We start from the raw sequence: 16,582 nt of genomic DNA on the forward strand, positions 1-16,582 counted from the left end.
CACATAGCTGCCACATTTTGAACCTCAGTCCACCTACACTGATTTCTTTTTTTTTTTTTTTTTTTTTTTTTGAAAAGGCTGTTGCCAAGAGCCAAAATATGAAACCCTTCTGTTCAGAGAGCCGACAGAGGCGACGAAGCCGTCACAGTCAAAGCTCCTTAGTGACTGACACGCTGACCTGAACAATGAATAAAAAGCAAATTAGTTTTCCATGGTTCTGCATTGGAGACAGTTGACATTAATCAGGGGGATTTAGCCAATAGCTGCACATCATATTAGCAGAAGTCCCCACTCTGAGTGTCACTGTTGTTAATTAGTGCTACCAGTGTATTGGCCAGGGCTGTTATTTTCAGTTGATATTCAAGTCACAAAGCACTCTGTGGTGTCTGTTGTTAAAATGCAGCACAGTGTTTGATCTGTAACTTTTCTTAATGGTTTTAGATTTTTGGTATCATTGCACACCACGTTAAACGCTGCTATGGTGCCGAAACTGTTCCCCATGCTAATTACTCCCAGTAATTGCAGTAAACAGTTTGGGTTTGCAGTGTTACTGAGGTGAGTCTGAAGTATGTTGAACACAACTCCAACGAAGTTTCTCTCAGGAGTTTGGAGGTTCTGTTTGTGTTGGTTTCCTTTCAGTTGACATACCTGCGGGTCAGAGGTGGAGGCTCTAATCCATCTTCTTGCTCACAGATTGTGAAGGTGAAGTATTTGTCTTCATTAGCTCTGGGTGTGAAAAGTGTTTCCATCCTTCTGTGGACTTACCTGTAGCAGGGACTAACCTCCTGTCATCGTGAATAAAACAGCAGTTTTTAAAGAAAATTAACTTTTCGTATTTATCCATTCATTTCATTTCAGGACGAGGCACACCACTTGTTTGTACAGTGTAAAGAAAAAGCTTTCCATCACAAGATTGCCTCAATATTAGAATGGGTGTTACAGGGAACTTATACACTGCATTCTTTGCACTACTTTCTCTGAGACTTCATGTTGTGATAATTAGTTGCTGTAAAAGAACCATAATGGACATAATGGATGCTTATTTTTCAAAGACAAGGTTAAAACATTCAGAAACTTCAGTACAGGTTGGTCAAAACATGCTCAGTAAGTATCACTTATGTTTATTTTGGATAACACAAGTGGTGGAACAAGTGTCTTTCATAATGTTACATATTTTAGCAGGTACTCTCTGGTGAGTAGCTTTGACTTTAATGCATCCTGACAAATCCACTACTGTAAATTTGCTTAGCTAATAAGCATATGGTAGCTATTTGTGGCTCTTATGATGGGTAAAAATCTAACCTGGGTCTGACCTGATGAATGTGTATATTCTAGTTTTCAGTTAAATAAGGTAGAGGAAGACCTTTAGCAAGAGACACATCATGATCCCCAGGACCTACAAGCTGCTTTAGTTACATGTGACTGGCTTTCAAGAATTGTAGGGAACGTGATTTAAAATGATGGATTGTGTAGTTTGAAATTTTAATGAATATGTTAAAACAATGGGGTTCTTTGCTGCAGAAGATCAGACTGTGAAAAATGCATACATTTATCAGAGTTAAGACTTTTATTTGGTTCAACTCTAAGCCACAGTTTTTGATTACTAGTGTTTTGCATTACTACAATTATGTATGAAGTTTTTCGGATGGTCCAGTCCAATGAAAGGGGACAGGGGCGGGCACTGAAACATTTGCAAACCTGAGACTGATGATGTGCTTTATTAAGTGTTTGGTTTGTGTAACTGTGGTGTTGTGTGTGGCTTTGGTTGAAGAAGCGGGCACTAACCTTAAGTCTATTTCATGTCTGTTTGGATTTAGACAATTGTGAGACGATTCATATGACAACGTGAAATGCATTTTACAGGCACTACAGTGATTCAGAAGTCAATGGAGAGGCAATCATATTTGTGTAAACACATATTAGCTGAAGTTGAAAATGTTTCAACATCAGCAAAAAAGGTACATATTCTGTGGTTTTATGAATCCGCTTCATAAATGTACAGAGACAAGAATTAAAGGAGAGAGACTGGAGGGAAATAACAGAAAGGACTGGTGTGTTCGGAGTTCAGGTTGTGGTCTGAGCACAAGCACACAGGCGTGCTCACTCAGACACAGCTGGGGTATTGGATAGAGCTTATGTCTGTACAGTTGGGGTTAATAAACACAAAAGGTGTAGTGGTTCAAATTTACACTTTTTATTAAAAGCATAGCCCTTAGAGGTAGGAATGTTACACCTGGCAATAGTGGGGCTGAAATGTATAATTTGTGTAAAGGCACTGCAGTTGTTAAAATGAAAAAGCTTAATTCTCTTGATGGCACAAATGTGCTCGTGAAATGTTATTGGGAAATGCTCATTTCATCATCCTGAGTAATACTGTAGTTCTCTATGATGATCTGCTGATTAGATTTTTTTTTTAAAATTTAATTTAAGTGAATTTTTTTGGATTGTATGGTGCTGGAAGACAGAATAAATGTAAATCTGCCAGTTTCATTTCAGAAACAGTGGGAAACGAACAGCTCGAACAGATTCATTTTCTGTTTGATCTGTTTCATCCTTCCTCTTGCTCTTGCCCTGATGTGGCTCGCTGCTCTTTCCAGCTGTTTCAGAGCAGTAGGCAAATCAAGATCTATCTTCACAATAATGGCAATACTGGCATGAGCTCAGTGAATATATCCCACTACAGCTAGATACCTGACCTCCTCGCTCAGATAGCTGATCCACAGTGCACTGGCCTTAAGAACAGGGAGGGAAATAAAGCAGGGCTCATTCAGGGGGACTGGAATGAGTAAATATGCAGTATGTTCAGAATCTAAAGAGGAACAGATTTTTATCAATCCTGCCCGCTGTTCAGTTAGACTTATGTGTTCAGCCACTGACGAGGGATTACATTTAGGTCTGGAGCAGCTGGGACACAGAGGGCAGAAGGAACCAGGTGGGTGTAATTGCCTTAATCATATCCTGTGCTAGCATGGTGGATGAGTGGTTAGCACTGTTGCCTCACAGCAAGAAGGTCGTGGGTTCGCAACCTGGCCTTTGTGTGTGGAGTTTGCATGTTCTCCCTGTGCTTGTGTGGGTTTACTCCAGGTACTCTGGTTTCCTCCCACAGTCCAAAAACATGTATGTCAGGTTGATTGGTGACTCTAAATTGCCCATAGGAGTGAGTGTGAGTGTGTGTGTGTGGTTGTTTGTGTGTCTCTATGTGGCCCTGTGATGGACTCTGCCTTCCACCCGAAAGAGAGCTGGTGCAGGCTCCAGCAGATCCTCGTGACCCTGGTTAGCGGGTATAGAAAATGGATGGATGGATATCCTGCGCTGTCCTACCACCAATGACACCGGCTAGTTTTAGTGTTTAGGTTCTGATTCTTACTTCATTTATGTGACATAACTGCTTAAAGGGAATTTGTTTCTCGGATAATATGCATTCAAAATTTTACTTAGGTAAAAGTGCAAAAATTTTAGCAGCCAAACATACTCTGTACCAAAGTAAAAGTACTAAATGGTACATCAAGTACAGATACCTCAAAATTGTACATAAGTACAGTACTTGAATAAATGTACTTATTTAATTTCAACCACTGCATTACTGTGTCCGTGTCTGCCATCATGCAGCATCTACATCAGAGAAGTGAAACTGGGAGAATTAAATGTAACATCTTGCCAGCAGTGATACATTTCCAGCCCTTCTGCCAGCAGTTTGTTGACATCTCTCTGGTTCTGTGTCATAAATTTTCAACATCTAGGACTCAGTACTACTTGAATGCTGTTGTGAACATTTTTTTTTTTTTTTTCCGACTTGGCAGCTTCAAAGTTTAAACTACTCTATGGCTTGAATGTAACACAAAACCTCCACAGCTACATTGAACTCAGACCTTATGAATTGTATAAAATGCATGTTTACAGAGATGTTCATGAGTTGCTGATTCTTTCTCGCCAGGCAGTCACAAGAAATTATTAGCTTAAAGCTACTACTAGAATTAATACTGTAAAGTGAATTAATTCTAAAACATTTATCAAGCAAAACATCAAACTGTGAATCTTGTTTAGTAATACCACTGCAAATAGCATAGCCAGTTCTAACTGTGAAATTATTCTGAGGACTTTACAACTCTTAGAAATTCAGTGCTCACATCATGGCTGACCCTTTTACTCATAGTCTATGTAAAAGTGTGCCATCCTGTCCATCTAGAGATCATGTTCTAAAACAAAAACACATACATACTGAAGAGGTAATAGACTCAGAGCTTAAGAGGTCTAATCATTGTGGCTTGTCATCTATAGTCTGTGGCAACAGGAGGCTGATGAGCAAACTGGAAGAGTAATTAAATAAATTGATGATTTATGTATAATTTTCCCTTTGTGTCCTTTAAATCTTACTCATCAAATCTCTCACCATTTTTTTTCACTTTGTTGAAATGTTTAGATATAAAACTAGAAAACATTTAGAAATTGCACCTTTAGTATTTCTTTTCAACTATGAAAAATCAGTACAGTGATCTTAACATGGCTTTTATAGTGAAAGAAAAATTTATTCTGAAATGGTGAATCTTTGTGTGGGATCATCACAATCTGTTTAATATATATGTAAAATACTGTATTTACAGATATTTTAGGTGATTCCCACTATCCATCCATACCCCCCCACCCACCTATTATCCCGATTAGGGTCGCAGGAGGTTGAAGCCCATCCCAGCAGACGGGAAGCACTGTTGCAGAGGTTACTAGTCTATCACAGGGCTAACACATAGAGACAGAAAATGCATTCACACACATATTGACACCTACAGGCAATTCAGAGTTTCTTTCACCTGACCGGCATGTCTTGGGACTGTGGGAGGAAACCAGAGTATCCAGGAAATTCATGCAGCAACCAGACTCATGCCAAAAAACAAACATAAAACCAATTCTCATACTGTGAAACTTTCTTTTTATTTTTAGAATTTAACATTTTCTGCTTTGATTTCACATCAGCATCATTAATTTTAAGTCTTCTGTTACAAAGCCAGAGGTTTTTTTTTTCCTCAAAAAAAAAAAAATGTTGTGATGTCTAACTCCTATGAGAAATAATGAATTTCTTCATAGCCACCTGCAGGAGCTGGTACCTTTAGAGTTCTGATATCTTTGCATGTAAAATTAAGAAGAAAGTTTAATCCTAGTCACATTGCATACTAACACACCATTCCCTGGTCTGATGCTTCTTGTTCTCTATTCAGTGAGTGTTTTAAGTTGATTTTAAAGACGTTTCTCTTTAAATTACCACTTGTTTTTCCTCAGAATTTAGCCTTCAAAACTAGTTAATGTTGCAGTGACATAGCTTCATGTCCAATGACTTTATTATAGCATATAAATATTTTTTCTATTAGGAATATTTGCCCACAGTACTAAGGCTTTTAGTTATTCTCTAAATGCACTAGGAATATTTTTGGTGGCCACCCCTGGGCCCCCCATTCAGCAGAGTAAGAAGGATGATATGTGACCTTAGCATCAGGACACCTGTGAAGGGACTTCTAGCATTTCTGGTTGGAAAGTCAGGTGAGCGACATAGAAGACACAACTACAAATGTAGATAAAATGGTGACAGAGATGCAAAATGACCACAAAATGATGCAGGAGGACTGCAAAGAGATGCCAAACGGGTCCAGTGATGCAATACAACCACAAATACCTGGAAGATAAACACAGAAATGCAAAACAACCACAAACTGTCAGTTTAGAATCTGTTTCTATTTTTTAGCCTGTGACCTACTGGAAACTTGGGCCCTCAGCCCAGTGCACACTGGGATAAACCTCTGACCCATGTTTGACCTGTGGGTATGGAAAACTGATAAGCTGAATGAAGATGTTAATATGAACTTAAGCACCCAAATGTTGTATCATATTTGATACAAGCAGTAATTCTCCTTCATTTTGACTCTGCAGATGTTCCATTCATGTTCATCAGCTGCTTCATTTCCTAATGTGTAATGAATGCATGGGATTCATATGTTAGAAAAAGAGAGGAGGATAAACAGGAATAATTTGTGCAGAATATGTAGCAGCATGCAGAGTGTGAGACCCTGCCAATGAAATGGCACTTCCTGCCTTTTCCGACTCAGTAGAATTGGGATAATAGAGAATTGTTTTTTCCCTAAGAAGCGCAAATAGTGCACCAAAGCATCAAGTATTCAGAGGATTCTGAAAATGCTTTTAACGTATGACGTGAAATGCCATTCCTTAATAGATTGCAATCTAAGCTATTTAAAATCATGAAGTCTCTGCCTAATTGCATTCTCTTCAGCAGCACAGAGTCATTTCTCCTGTCAAAAGCTGCAAATTTCTGAGTTAATAAAGATAAATTTTCAGAAAAAGTTTAACTTCTACAGAAGTGGCTGACAACACAATCTGTGTTTTTTCAGCTTTGTCCCGAATGGCACTGAAAATCAAATTGGACTGTAAATATTTAGTTGTTTACAAATGCATTGGATGCTCTGGGACATAAGTTATAGTGGTTACAAGTGCTGCTCATTGACAGTCAGTTCGTGAAACCTTTCGTTTTTTTAAACACATCTTATAAAATCATGTCACTATCAGGGCAATCAGTTCAGCTTCCAGAGGCTTTATGATTGCTGGACAGATTAAAGGACCATAGTATGCATCAGAGCGTCATCCAGGAAATAACAAGTGCCTCTGCAATCAGAAATGCATCCTCCAGCCAAAGGGTGGGGGGAGCCCTGTGATTGCAGCGTTTTGAGATGAAAAGACACCACACTGAGTACATGACTGTGGTGAATTCCCAGCTAGGACAAAAGCACCGACAAAATGTGAAAGAAGGAAATCTCACATTGTGTGCAGTCATTGCTCAGAATCTTGCAGTGACACATACCAAACACAGCACAGCAGCAGGACATCATTTCACTAAACACAGTCAATTCCTGCTCAGAATGAAAATGCATCTGCTCAGTAAACACTGACTTCCAATGAAATGATTCAACTCAAATGAACTTTTTTGAATAATTTACGTAGGAGCACAGATGGGGATTTTGAAAAATGTATTTTTTTTAAAGGTTACTTCTATTTTTTTTAAACCAAAAGGCTGATTGTTTTATTCAATTTTAGTACATAACTAATAAACTAAATAACACTAAAAATAACAATACAACTAATACAATATGTTTGCAGATTTTTTGATTTCTTCTAATTTATTTAATAAGTTATTAATCAATTGTGTAAAAAATACTTTTGTATTAGGCTTTCATGCAATCTAAGTTTATTTCTGTTCATTAATACAGGCAAATAATAAACGTGCTAATTTGTAAGTGGTGAAAGGAAATGAATTGATCTAGCACACTTTAACTGTGTTCAAGGGAGTCCTCACCTCAGAACTGAAGGGTAAGCAAATTCATAAAGCTACAAGAGGGAAATAATTAAATGCTAAAAGCTTTTTTATTTTACACAAGAATGGTACCATTGATTTTTATTTATTTATTTATTTATTTTTTATGTTCTTTCTCCTCTTCATGTTTGTACTTTGCTATGATCAGAGGCGTCTTTGTTTGGCTGTTTAAAAAAAGGAAGCAGACCAAAGATGTGAGGAAGAGACAGGCAGGCTCATTATCACCAGAAGGGAAAAGGATCTGAAAACAAAAGTCATGTGACCTGTGGGGGCACGTCTTAATTTATTTATTTTTTTTTCTAGCATGTGAAGACGTTTTGATTTGTCTTTTTCTTTTATTCATATCTTAATGACGCATTTGGTCTTTCCTGCTCCAACATGCAGTGCACTCAGCAGTTCTTCTTGTCTTCCCTGACAGTGCTGACTGGCGGTCTCTGTGACCTGCCTGTGCACAGTTCTCACTTGAAGGAACATTCACTTGTTCTGCTCTGCGATCAGTGGCGCTCTTCTCTCGAACTGCTGTGCCGTGTATTAATGAGCAGGTTTGGCTCCTCAGAATCGACCATCAGCATAAATCTCCTATAACAAGAGTCATGAGTTTCATCCCACCAACATGAAGGTGCTGATAGATTACTATTTTCAACACCACTTAGTTCACATGATAGATGAATTCATAATGGGGGATAAGCCACAGCAGTAGCTCACTGTAAAAATAAGTCATTACATAAGCACTTACAATTCTTCTACTAATGCATTTACATAGCTTTTTGTTTTTGGAGCTGGTTAAAGTGCAGGGGCTATAACTGCATATGACACTGTTAGTTAGTTTAGTCCAGTATTTCCTAGTCTTGGGTTTGAGCCTTTCAAAGCATCACAAGATCAATCTGAGTGGTCTTATCAAAGGGCCCAGATAGGGTCATGGGTTAATAACCAAAAAGTTCACTAGTGCTACTGGGAGAACCAGTAGTTTATTCTTTAGCAATAATTTTTATTTTGTTACTTTTGTAGCATCTTAATCTGGAAAGTAATTAAGTACACCTATCACCCCTTTTCCAGCAGGGCAGTTCCAGGCCTGGTTTGGTGCTAGTGCCCAATTATGAGCCAGTTCTTTGCATTTTAATTGCATCTGGACCAGAAAAAAACTGGTGCTAAATTGGCACCAACTTTCTGCTGGTCTAGAACCAGAGGAGATTAACCTACTGTTTTGTGACCATGTAGTTAATAAGGTTAATCTTAACTCGTTCACCTACACGCTGTGCTCACTGCTCGGTCAGTTCATGTGTCACAAGGTTCCAGGTATCACACTGTGGACTAACTATCTATTTTAAGCTGGCAGACACATTGGAACTGGTTTGACTGGGCTGTACACACTGACATAATTACGTGGCTGTTTGGTGTCTCGGACATGGAAATACAAATTTGTTCTTAGAAGATTCGCAAGTCGAACCATCTCTGAACTAGCATTTAGTTCGTCTTGTTCAAAAAAGGGGTATGAAGGGTTATTGGAGTAGAAGTACAAAGTAGTATAAAATGGAAATACTCAAAGTACAAGTGCCTCAACATTGCACTTAACAGTACTTGGGTAAATATATTAAGTTTCCACCAATGTTGATGATGCACGTGAGTAATTTTTAATGTGTAAACTAACAGTCCTATATCACATTCAAAGACATTACTGGTCACGGTCCATGCTGGAAATGCCTTTTTTATTTCACCACCCTCTAAAACAGCTTTCTGCAAACTCTGTTAATTATCCCTGAAATTTGAGCTTTAGTCTTTGTGCAGCTCTCATTTTAGAGCCCACCGTATACCTTCTGTTTTTCTAAGTTGATCACCCATATCCAATTAGACATAGAGTTTGACAAGAGCTGAGGGATTTTTGCCGTTTCTTCTCCTCTGCCTCCTCAGGACCTCAGTAGTCTTCAGTTTCAGCTGATTAATGCACTCAGTGGCGAGACCAGGGTTACAAGGTCTCTATTGCGAAAAGTTTGCAGAAGAGATGACAGAGAGGGTGTTTATGTGCAAAAAGCAATCTTTTTTACAGTGAAATAGGGTTGTAAAAAAAAGTCTTGAAATGAAAGTAATATTTGTGGATATGATCTTGTCTTTTCACGATGTCACTCTTCCTGGGAAGAAAACCGGAAACAACATAAACAGATGTGTCTGGGGATTAGAGGGACCCATTTTTTCTCATTATTATCTAGCTGTTATGTGGCGTCCTCTAAAATATTTGTTTGTTCAGGATCAGCATAAACCCCTGGGTAAAGCCCCAGTTCTGCGATCAGAAAACTGCGCCCTGTTTCCTCAACCGTGACGTGGAGTCTACAGCTCAGAGTTCAGTCCGTGCTGTTCTGAAATCACTCGCCGGTTCTCGCCTTTATTACTCCCTACATAATAAATACACAGTGGGTTATTAAATAGTGAGCTAGGAATTTGGGGGCATTTATGAATCATCCTGCTGCCATTCAGCTGTCAGTATTTGTCTGTGAACTGACTCGTGTGTGTTGCATGGGCATTACTTTTTTAGATCCACTGTGTATTATTTTTTTATTTTTTTTTTTTTTTTAGTGTTTTAATCAGATTTTTAAATAAGTAACCTCTAAGCAGTTTTTACTTTCTTTAAAGTAGCTACGTACTTGTGGAGACTTGGTTGAAATAAGAAAATCCATGCATAGGGAACAGCATTTCCAGTTTCTGCCAAAGGAACCACATCATTATTACTAATAGTGGAATTTTAATCATAATCAGGCAAGTAACCAACATGGCCCATGCCTTGAGGTTGGACCAGTGGTGTTTTTGCCATACAAAGATTAAGTGAGAAGTTACGGGTTGAGTCTGTGTAATTTTTGCCTTAATGTTAGCCTCTGGTGTTCAGTGATGTAACAACAGCAAATCAATGTCGACACCTTCCCCAGTCTCTCCCATTCATTTCCCTCCAGGCCAGCCAAACAAGCACATTGCAATAGAAGAGAAGCAAAAGCAGCACTGTAAACAAGTTATCAATGGCAGAGCTCAGAAAGGTGAAGTACATCTATACATCTATATGGCTTTGTTGTTAAAGTTTTTTACTAATTAGCAGTTGCTAGGCATTCTACAGTATGTGGCATGGTGACATCGCATTCAGACACCGCAGCCTCTCATGGTCCAAATATTTCAGTGCTTTTGTGCTGTTTAACTGTAAGAAGTGCACACCTTTGTGAAAATGATTTTAACACTGTAAATACGCCTGCAATTTTTGTCTTTTACCATCTCTTACAGTTGCAAGAGATGTGAAATCATGACAATTACACAGCTCTTGTAATTATGTTTTGGTGTAGTGAAGTTAATTTAGTTAAAGTTGGTCTTTGCCCATTTTGTTTCTGTAAAATCTGTATAAAATCGAAAATAAAAGATGCCTCTGCTATTAGATTTTGAGAGGATGACATCTGATGTAGCGATGATACTTTATACTCTATTATCTCTCTCTCTCTCTCATATCACCTCGCAGTGCCCCATTGTTTAGTTAGTTATCTTAATGGAAGCAAGAAAAATACACAACCAAATAACAAGGTAGCCTTGTAAAAATAAGCTCTTAATCCATCACTGAGAGCTTACTGTCATTATTTCCTTAATCACATTAAATCATGTGACTAAGTCTGCGCGTGAAACATATCTGCTAGTTGAAGACTTCATATTTAAATTAGACAGACAAGTGTAACAAACATGAAAGGTTTGGAAGGATTTTTGGGGAGGTCTATATTGGTGAACCATTACCAGCCGTGCAAGCTTATCTGATTTGTATTAAAACTGAAATTTGGTCAGGCAGATATAAACAAAACACAGGGCTCTCAGTGCAGAAATACCAGACCTGGTTCTTAGGTTTTATAGAAACGCTGTCATTAATTACTTTTTGTCAGTAATGATTTTCACATAGGTTATAATGAAGATGCTGTTTACTGCATGTGCACCCTTAACTTTATTTCACAGTACTTTGTCTGAAAGCAGATAACATAGTAATAAGAAATAAAATTAAAAAAACACATTTTTGTGCTCTTGTTTGTTTTGATGAACTTGAACAACAACTGTTGATCTTTCTAAAGGTTTTCTCAACACTTTAAACTCTGATTAGACACAAGTGCTACAATATGCAGTATAAAAACATGTCGCTAAATAGCTAAATGAACTAGAAACCTGACAGCTCTCAGAAGATACTGAAATGAGTTTTATAAAAATAACAATAAACGGAGACTCATCAACAGTGCCAACACTGAAATAAAACAAAAGGAAATTTACACTTGTACACATATCTCAAAATCTTAAGGCGATTGAAATATTAAGTCAGACAACCAAGTTAACACTTTATAAGGTGCTTATATAACACATTCACAGCAGGCTCATGAATGTTTAATTTCTCATTAATAAATATTAACAGCATTGTGGCACATAAAATGGTTGCAGCGTTATGCCATATTTTCATTCTTTTTGTCATGTCATTTTTTGTTTATATGAGGTTTGAGTCGTGTAACGTCATGTTGATTCAGCTTCTTCTTCTTCAGTGGTTTAATGGCACCCAACTGGAGAATTAACACCACCAACTGTTTTTGATGCCACCACCTTCTAACATTTGGATAACAGTAGTGGGTGGAAACATCCATTGAATAGCATTTTCTTCTGCAGATATTCTGGAAATTCATTTTAAAAATTTACCAAATTACAATGGATGTTTAACTAATAGTTAGTCAGTTGCTCTCTGACTGATTGATGCTTAACTACTAAACCTTGGAGAGCTTTTATTTCCTTTTTCAATGAACCCATCTTCTATGTTGAAACTTTGAGTAAAACTGTTAAACATTTAGTGATCATTCATAAATACTGTGTGCAATGGATCATCATGAGCCTGTTTGGAATAAGTTATATAAACATCAACAATGAAAAAGCGTTAAGTCTTATATTTACTCAAAAAAATTTCATGATATACAAATTCACAGCCAGTAAGTCAGAGGATTCAGTTTCACATTCTCAAATTTTACTCTAGCATGTTGATATTCATCTGGTACGTAGCTTTCATAATATACAAAATGATTTAACAGCCTAGCAGTTAAAAACAAAAAAAGTAACCTCTCAGCAAACAACAAGGCCCATCTGTATTACTACTCTCCTTTTATCTGATCAGACGTTATGCAATATAATACACTGGAAGAAATCTTGAAGCAAAAAGGAAAAAAAAAAACACAGTTGTTAATAGCATTAAATAAATATTTTCTTGGAAATATACATAAAAGCTGCCTTAGACAGATCAGAATATCTATCTGTTACATTCATCCATCGGGCTTTCCTGCAGGGAAGAACAGGTGTCTGTGTTCCTATACCAGTGACAAAGTACAGCTGCCTTCCCTTTTGGATTGTTAGTGATTAATATCCTTTCTCTGGATATTATTGGTTTCTGATGTTTCCACTTTTGAAGGAAGGAAAAACAAGATACAATTTAAAAAATAACAAAAACAAAAAAACAAACTTGGACCTACTGCTGTATGTTCATAGGATTCCCATACCATGCAGAAATAGTGTAAACATTTCAGCTTTTTCTACTTTGGTACTAAAGATACAAATGGTGGTTCATGAAGTTGATGACTGAGCTTAGTTACAGCATCAGATACTGCAGCTTCTACCAGAATCCATCAAATAAATACTGTGTTGTGTGGTTAAGAGGACTTTAAAACTGAATCCTTCTGTATCCTGTAAGTGCATGTAAAAGCTTAAAAAAAATAAAAGTAAAAAAAAAAAAAAACATCAAACACAGGCAGTGATGGTTAAAAAGACATATGTTCTGACAGGTTTAAAGTCGGAACATGCTGTTCTTTAGCGACAGTGTAATCTAAATGAACAGCGCTCCATTTCATAAACCTGTTTCATCCACTAATATTTTTGCAGTTCCACAGCAAACATTGCAAACATAGAAACCCATATTTATACATTGATTTGTTGAAGTAAATATATGTAGGGAAAGGAGAAAAAGTTATTTTTGAACGAAAGGTCCAGATAGTTCTTCAAAAAAATACTGAGGTTTCGGTAGACATATCTTCATATAGTAGTTTCATATTACACAACAGCAAATCCACTGTCACAGGACTTGGCCATGCGATACCCAAAAACCTAAAATCCATTGTAACATATATATTATTAATTTGCAATATATTTTCTCTTTAATAGATAAAAGTTTTCCCGATGAATGCTTTACATAATATGACAAATTTAAAGAATGTTTACCCCATTTTCCTCACAGTCAAAAGAGAATGCAATACACGAGTGGTTGATTATAATATGGAGGTTTCCATTTATTCAACAATCAGATGAGGATCTTGTGTCATTTCTGCAATGTATGGTTCATTTTAAAAACACCTAAAGAAGTTATGATTTATGTTGGGCAGATACACCTTTCCAGTAGTCTAGAATATCATGCAGGTCCTCGTCCTTTGCAAACTGGACTTTCTTACGCAGTGCATGGCCCGCAGCCATGTACTCCTCATCTTTGTGCCGTTTCCGGTGGAGTTTGAACCGCTCCCAGATGCTGTGTGAAGGTTTGCAGTAGTATTCAGGACTGGAGGTGTAGCTTAGATTGTGATACTGCGATGACAACTGGGAATAAGCTAAGTCTCTGGAGCGGGAGTGAGTTAGAGGCTCCAACATGGAGGACTTGTGGCTGTCGGGTCCTTCAAGCTCCTCTATCTGAGCGTCTGGATACGAGTGCCGGTGGTCACTGTACTGGCGAATCTTCTCTGCCTCAGCCCTCAGGATGGCAGAAGCAGGTGTTACAGTGAGAATGGTCTCTCCTGTTGGGGAGGTTTTCTCTATGTACTTGGAGTCAGAACGATAAGGCCTGGGACTTCGCATGGGCCCTCCTGTGGCAGTGCTGGGCCTCTTTGGCGAGGCGTCAGAGGACCGATGCCTCTGTAGAGAATGATGGTAGCTGTCCTTGTACACTGGGGACAGAAGGCCAGATTTACTCTGAGGGTGTTCTGATATTAGTACAAGCTGAGGCTCTGCTGTAGACACTGCTCCAGATTTCACCCCTTGAAAAGAGGTGGATTCTGACTTTAGAGCATCTATACAGTTGTTAATTATCTGATTGACTTTATCCACCTCTTTTGCAATGGTGGAAATCTCTGCCACCGACCCCTGGCTATTCCCAGCCATTCCCATGTCACACTCCCTACGTTCATGGTGGTCCACACTTCGCACCTCCATGTAATTTCCCTTCATCATTTTAGGAGTATCGCTTATCTCTTGAAATTTGTACTGCTCCATTTCACCAGCAGATGGTAAGTATGGCATACTCGCCATACTCTCCCTGGCCAACAACTGCTTCTGTGACATTCGAGATATTGTCCCCCCTTCCAGTTCTTGCCCATATTTCAGTTCCATTATATTTTTCTTCAGGCTACCTGATTTTTTGTGCTTTTCATCTTGCTGACGTTTTCTTCGCAAGCAATAGTAGACGGCCCCCAGAAAAATGACCATGCTGAAGAGGCAGCCTAAAATTGTCATTATGTAGTGAGTAGCAGTTGCAGTGTTTATAACATTGTCCTTTCCATTCCAAGGGCCAGTAGTAATTGTGAGACAAGTGTGATTGCGTCTAAGAGAGTTGCGTATTGAAGCAACACAGTAGGTGTAATTAGTGTGGGGTTTAAGGTTTTTGAGTTCAATATCCTCCTTTATATCTTTCAGGTTTTGAATATCTGTGAAAAAGCTGTTGTTGTACAGAACGAGGATGTACATCTTTTTGTAGGGATGGGGAATCTGAACTGTGATGGTGGCACCTGTGTTTGATACTTGCTTCAGTTTCATCAGAGGGTTTACTTCCACATTATTGTAGGTTGTGCTGATGGTAATGTCTTCTGGTTCTGTACCAGAGGGACAATCGTCCAGCCCACAAAGTGTCGAATCAGGTACAGGTGTCATGGACTCGGTGGGCACAGGAATAAATGGTGTCACGTAGTCATCAGTACACACAGTGGTCAGCATGTGAAGAGCATTTCGATATGTTGGATTGTTCGGATTCTGGCTCAGTAAACTGTAACCAGAGACTCCAGGTGGGGAGTCACAGACCATCCGTTCATTTGTCCTGTTCGGAAAAATTGAGAGCCATTTGACAAAACCAAGTAATTCACATGAGCAGTTAAAAGGGTTGGTGTACAGCTCGCAAGTGGTCAGTTTAGTCAAACTGGTAAACGTGGACCCATCTAACTGCTGGATTCGGTTCATGGAGAGGTCAATATTCTCTATGTTGGGGCATTCCCAAAAGGCATTGGGTGTCACAGTCTCAATCAGGTTTGCCTGGAGGTAGAGGTACTGCAGCTTTCCTAAACCCCTGAGGATCCCCTCTGTCAGGTTCCGCAACTTGTTGAAGCCCATTTGAAGGACTTGTAAGTTAAACTGAGCAGAAAAGGCCCCATCCTCTATGTAGGAGATTTCATTCTTTGTCAGGTTCAGGTAGGTCAGGTTGGCAAAGCGACTAAGGGAAGAATAATGGATACTTTTGATTTTGTTTTCATTTAAACGAAGGTCCACAATCGTGCTGTTGATATGCTGTGGGATGGCCTCATAAGGTGGTTGGTTTTGGCTACAAATTGCAAGCCAGACAAAGCCCTTTTCACCTTCAATTAACCAGCAGTCGCCACTCACTCGGCCAATATGAGTCAAATAGACAATGGCTACAGACCAAAACAAGGCACTCATCACCATGCCTAAGCTGCAGGCCATTGGTGCTCCTCTGAGAGTCATGTGCAGGACCAAAAAATTAGAAAAGTGTGATACCGCTGTGGTTTCAGTACAGCTGAGACTGTCCTGTTGTTAAATCAGCTGTTCTCAGGCCCAGAAGCAATCTTTTTATTTGCCTCTTCTTCATTGATGGATGGTAACGCCCTCGTGCACCAAACGGAAAAATGCAGAGAATCTGCCTTTACAGAGAGTTTCTTTCGTTGAGGTTTGCTTGCAGTGAACTTATGGCGATGCTTAAAGGAAATTCATCACCTTAGGTTGGCTTGTGCTTGTCTCCTTCATTAAATGGTCTCATCTTGTTATTTCTGTCACTGTCTTCCTTCCTGTTTCTCATGGAGGAATAGCCTGCAATATAAAGACAAGAATACAATGTTGACATTAATTACATTTTATCAGGGTTAGATATGTACTTATATAGCATATGTGTTGATTAAAATGTTGCACTCCAAGCCTAAG

At 38.6% G+C, this 16,582-nt stretch overlaps 1 protein-coding gene across 1 annotated transcript; it reads right to left on the minus strand.

The window, feature by feature from the left end:
- Positions 1-13,756: 13,756 nt before the first annotated feature.
- On the minus strand, positions 13,757-16,129 carry elfn1a (extracellular leucine-rich repeat and fibronectin type III domain containing 1a). The gene has a single exon (XM_026325683.1). It carries the CDS (start codon positions 16,127-16,129, stop codon positions 13,757-13,759), a length of 2,373 nt encoding a protein of 790 aa, XP_026181468.1.
- Positions 16,130-16,582: the final 453 nt, after the last annotated feature.

The sequence above is a fragment of the Mastacembelus armatus genome, chromosome 8 (assembly GCF_900324485.2).
Source record: "Mastacembelus armatus chromosome 8, fMasArm1.2, whole genome shotgun sequence".
NCBI classification, from domain to species: Eukaryota; Metazoa; Chordata; class Actinopteri; order Synbranchiformes; family Mastacembelidae; genus Mastacembelus; species Mastacembelus armatus.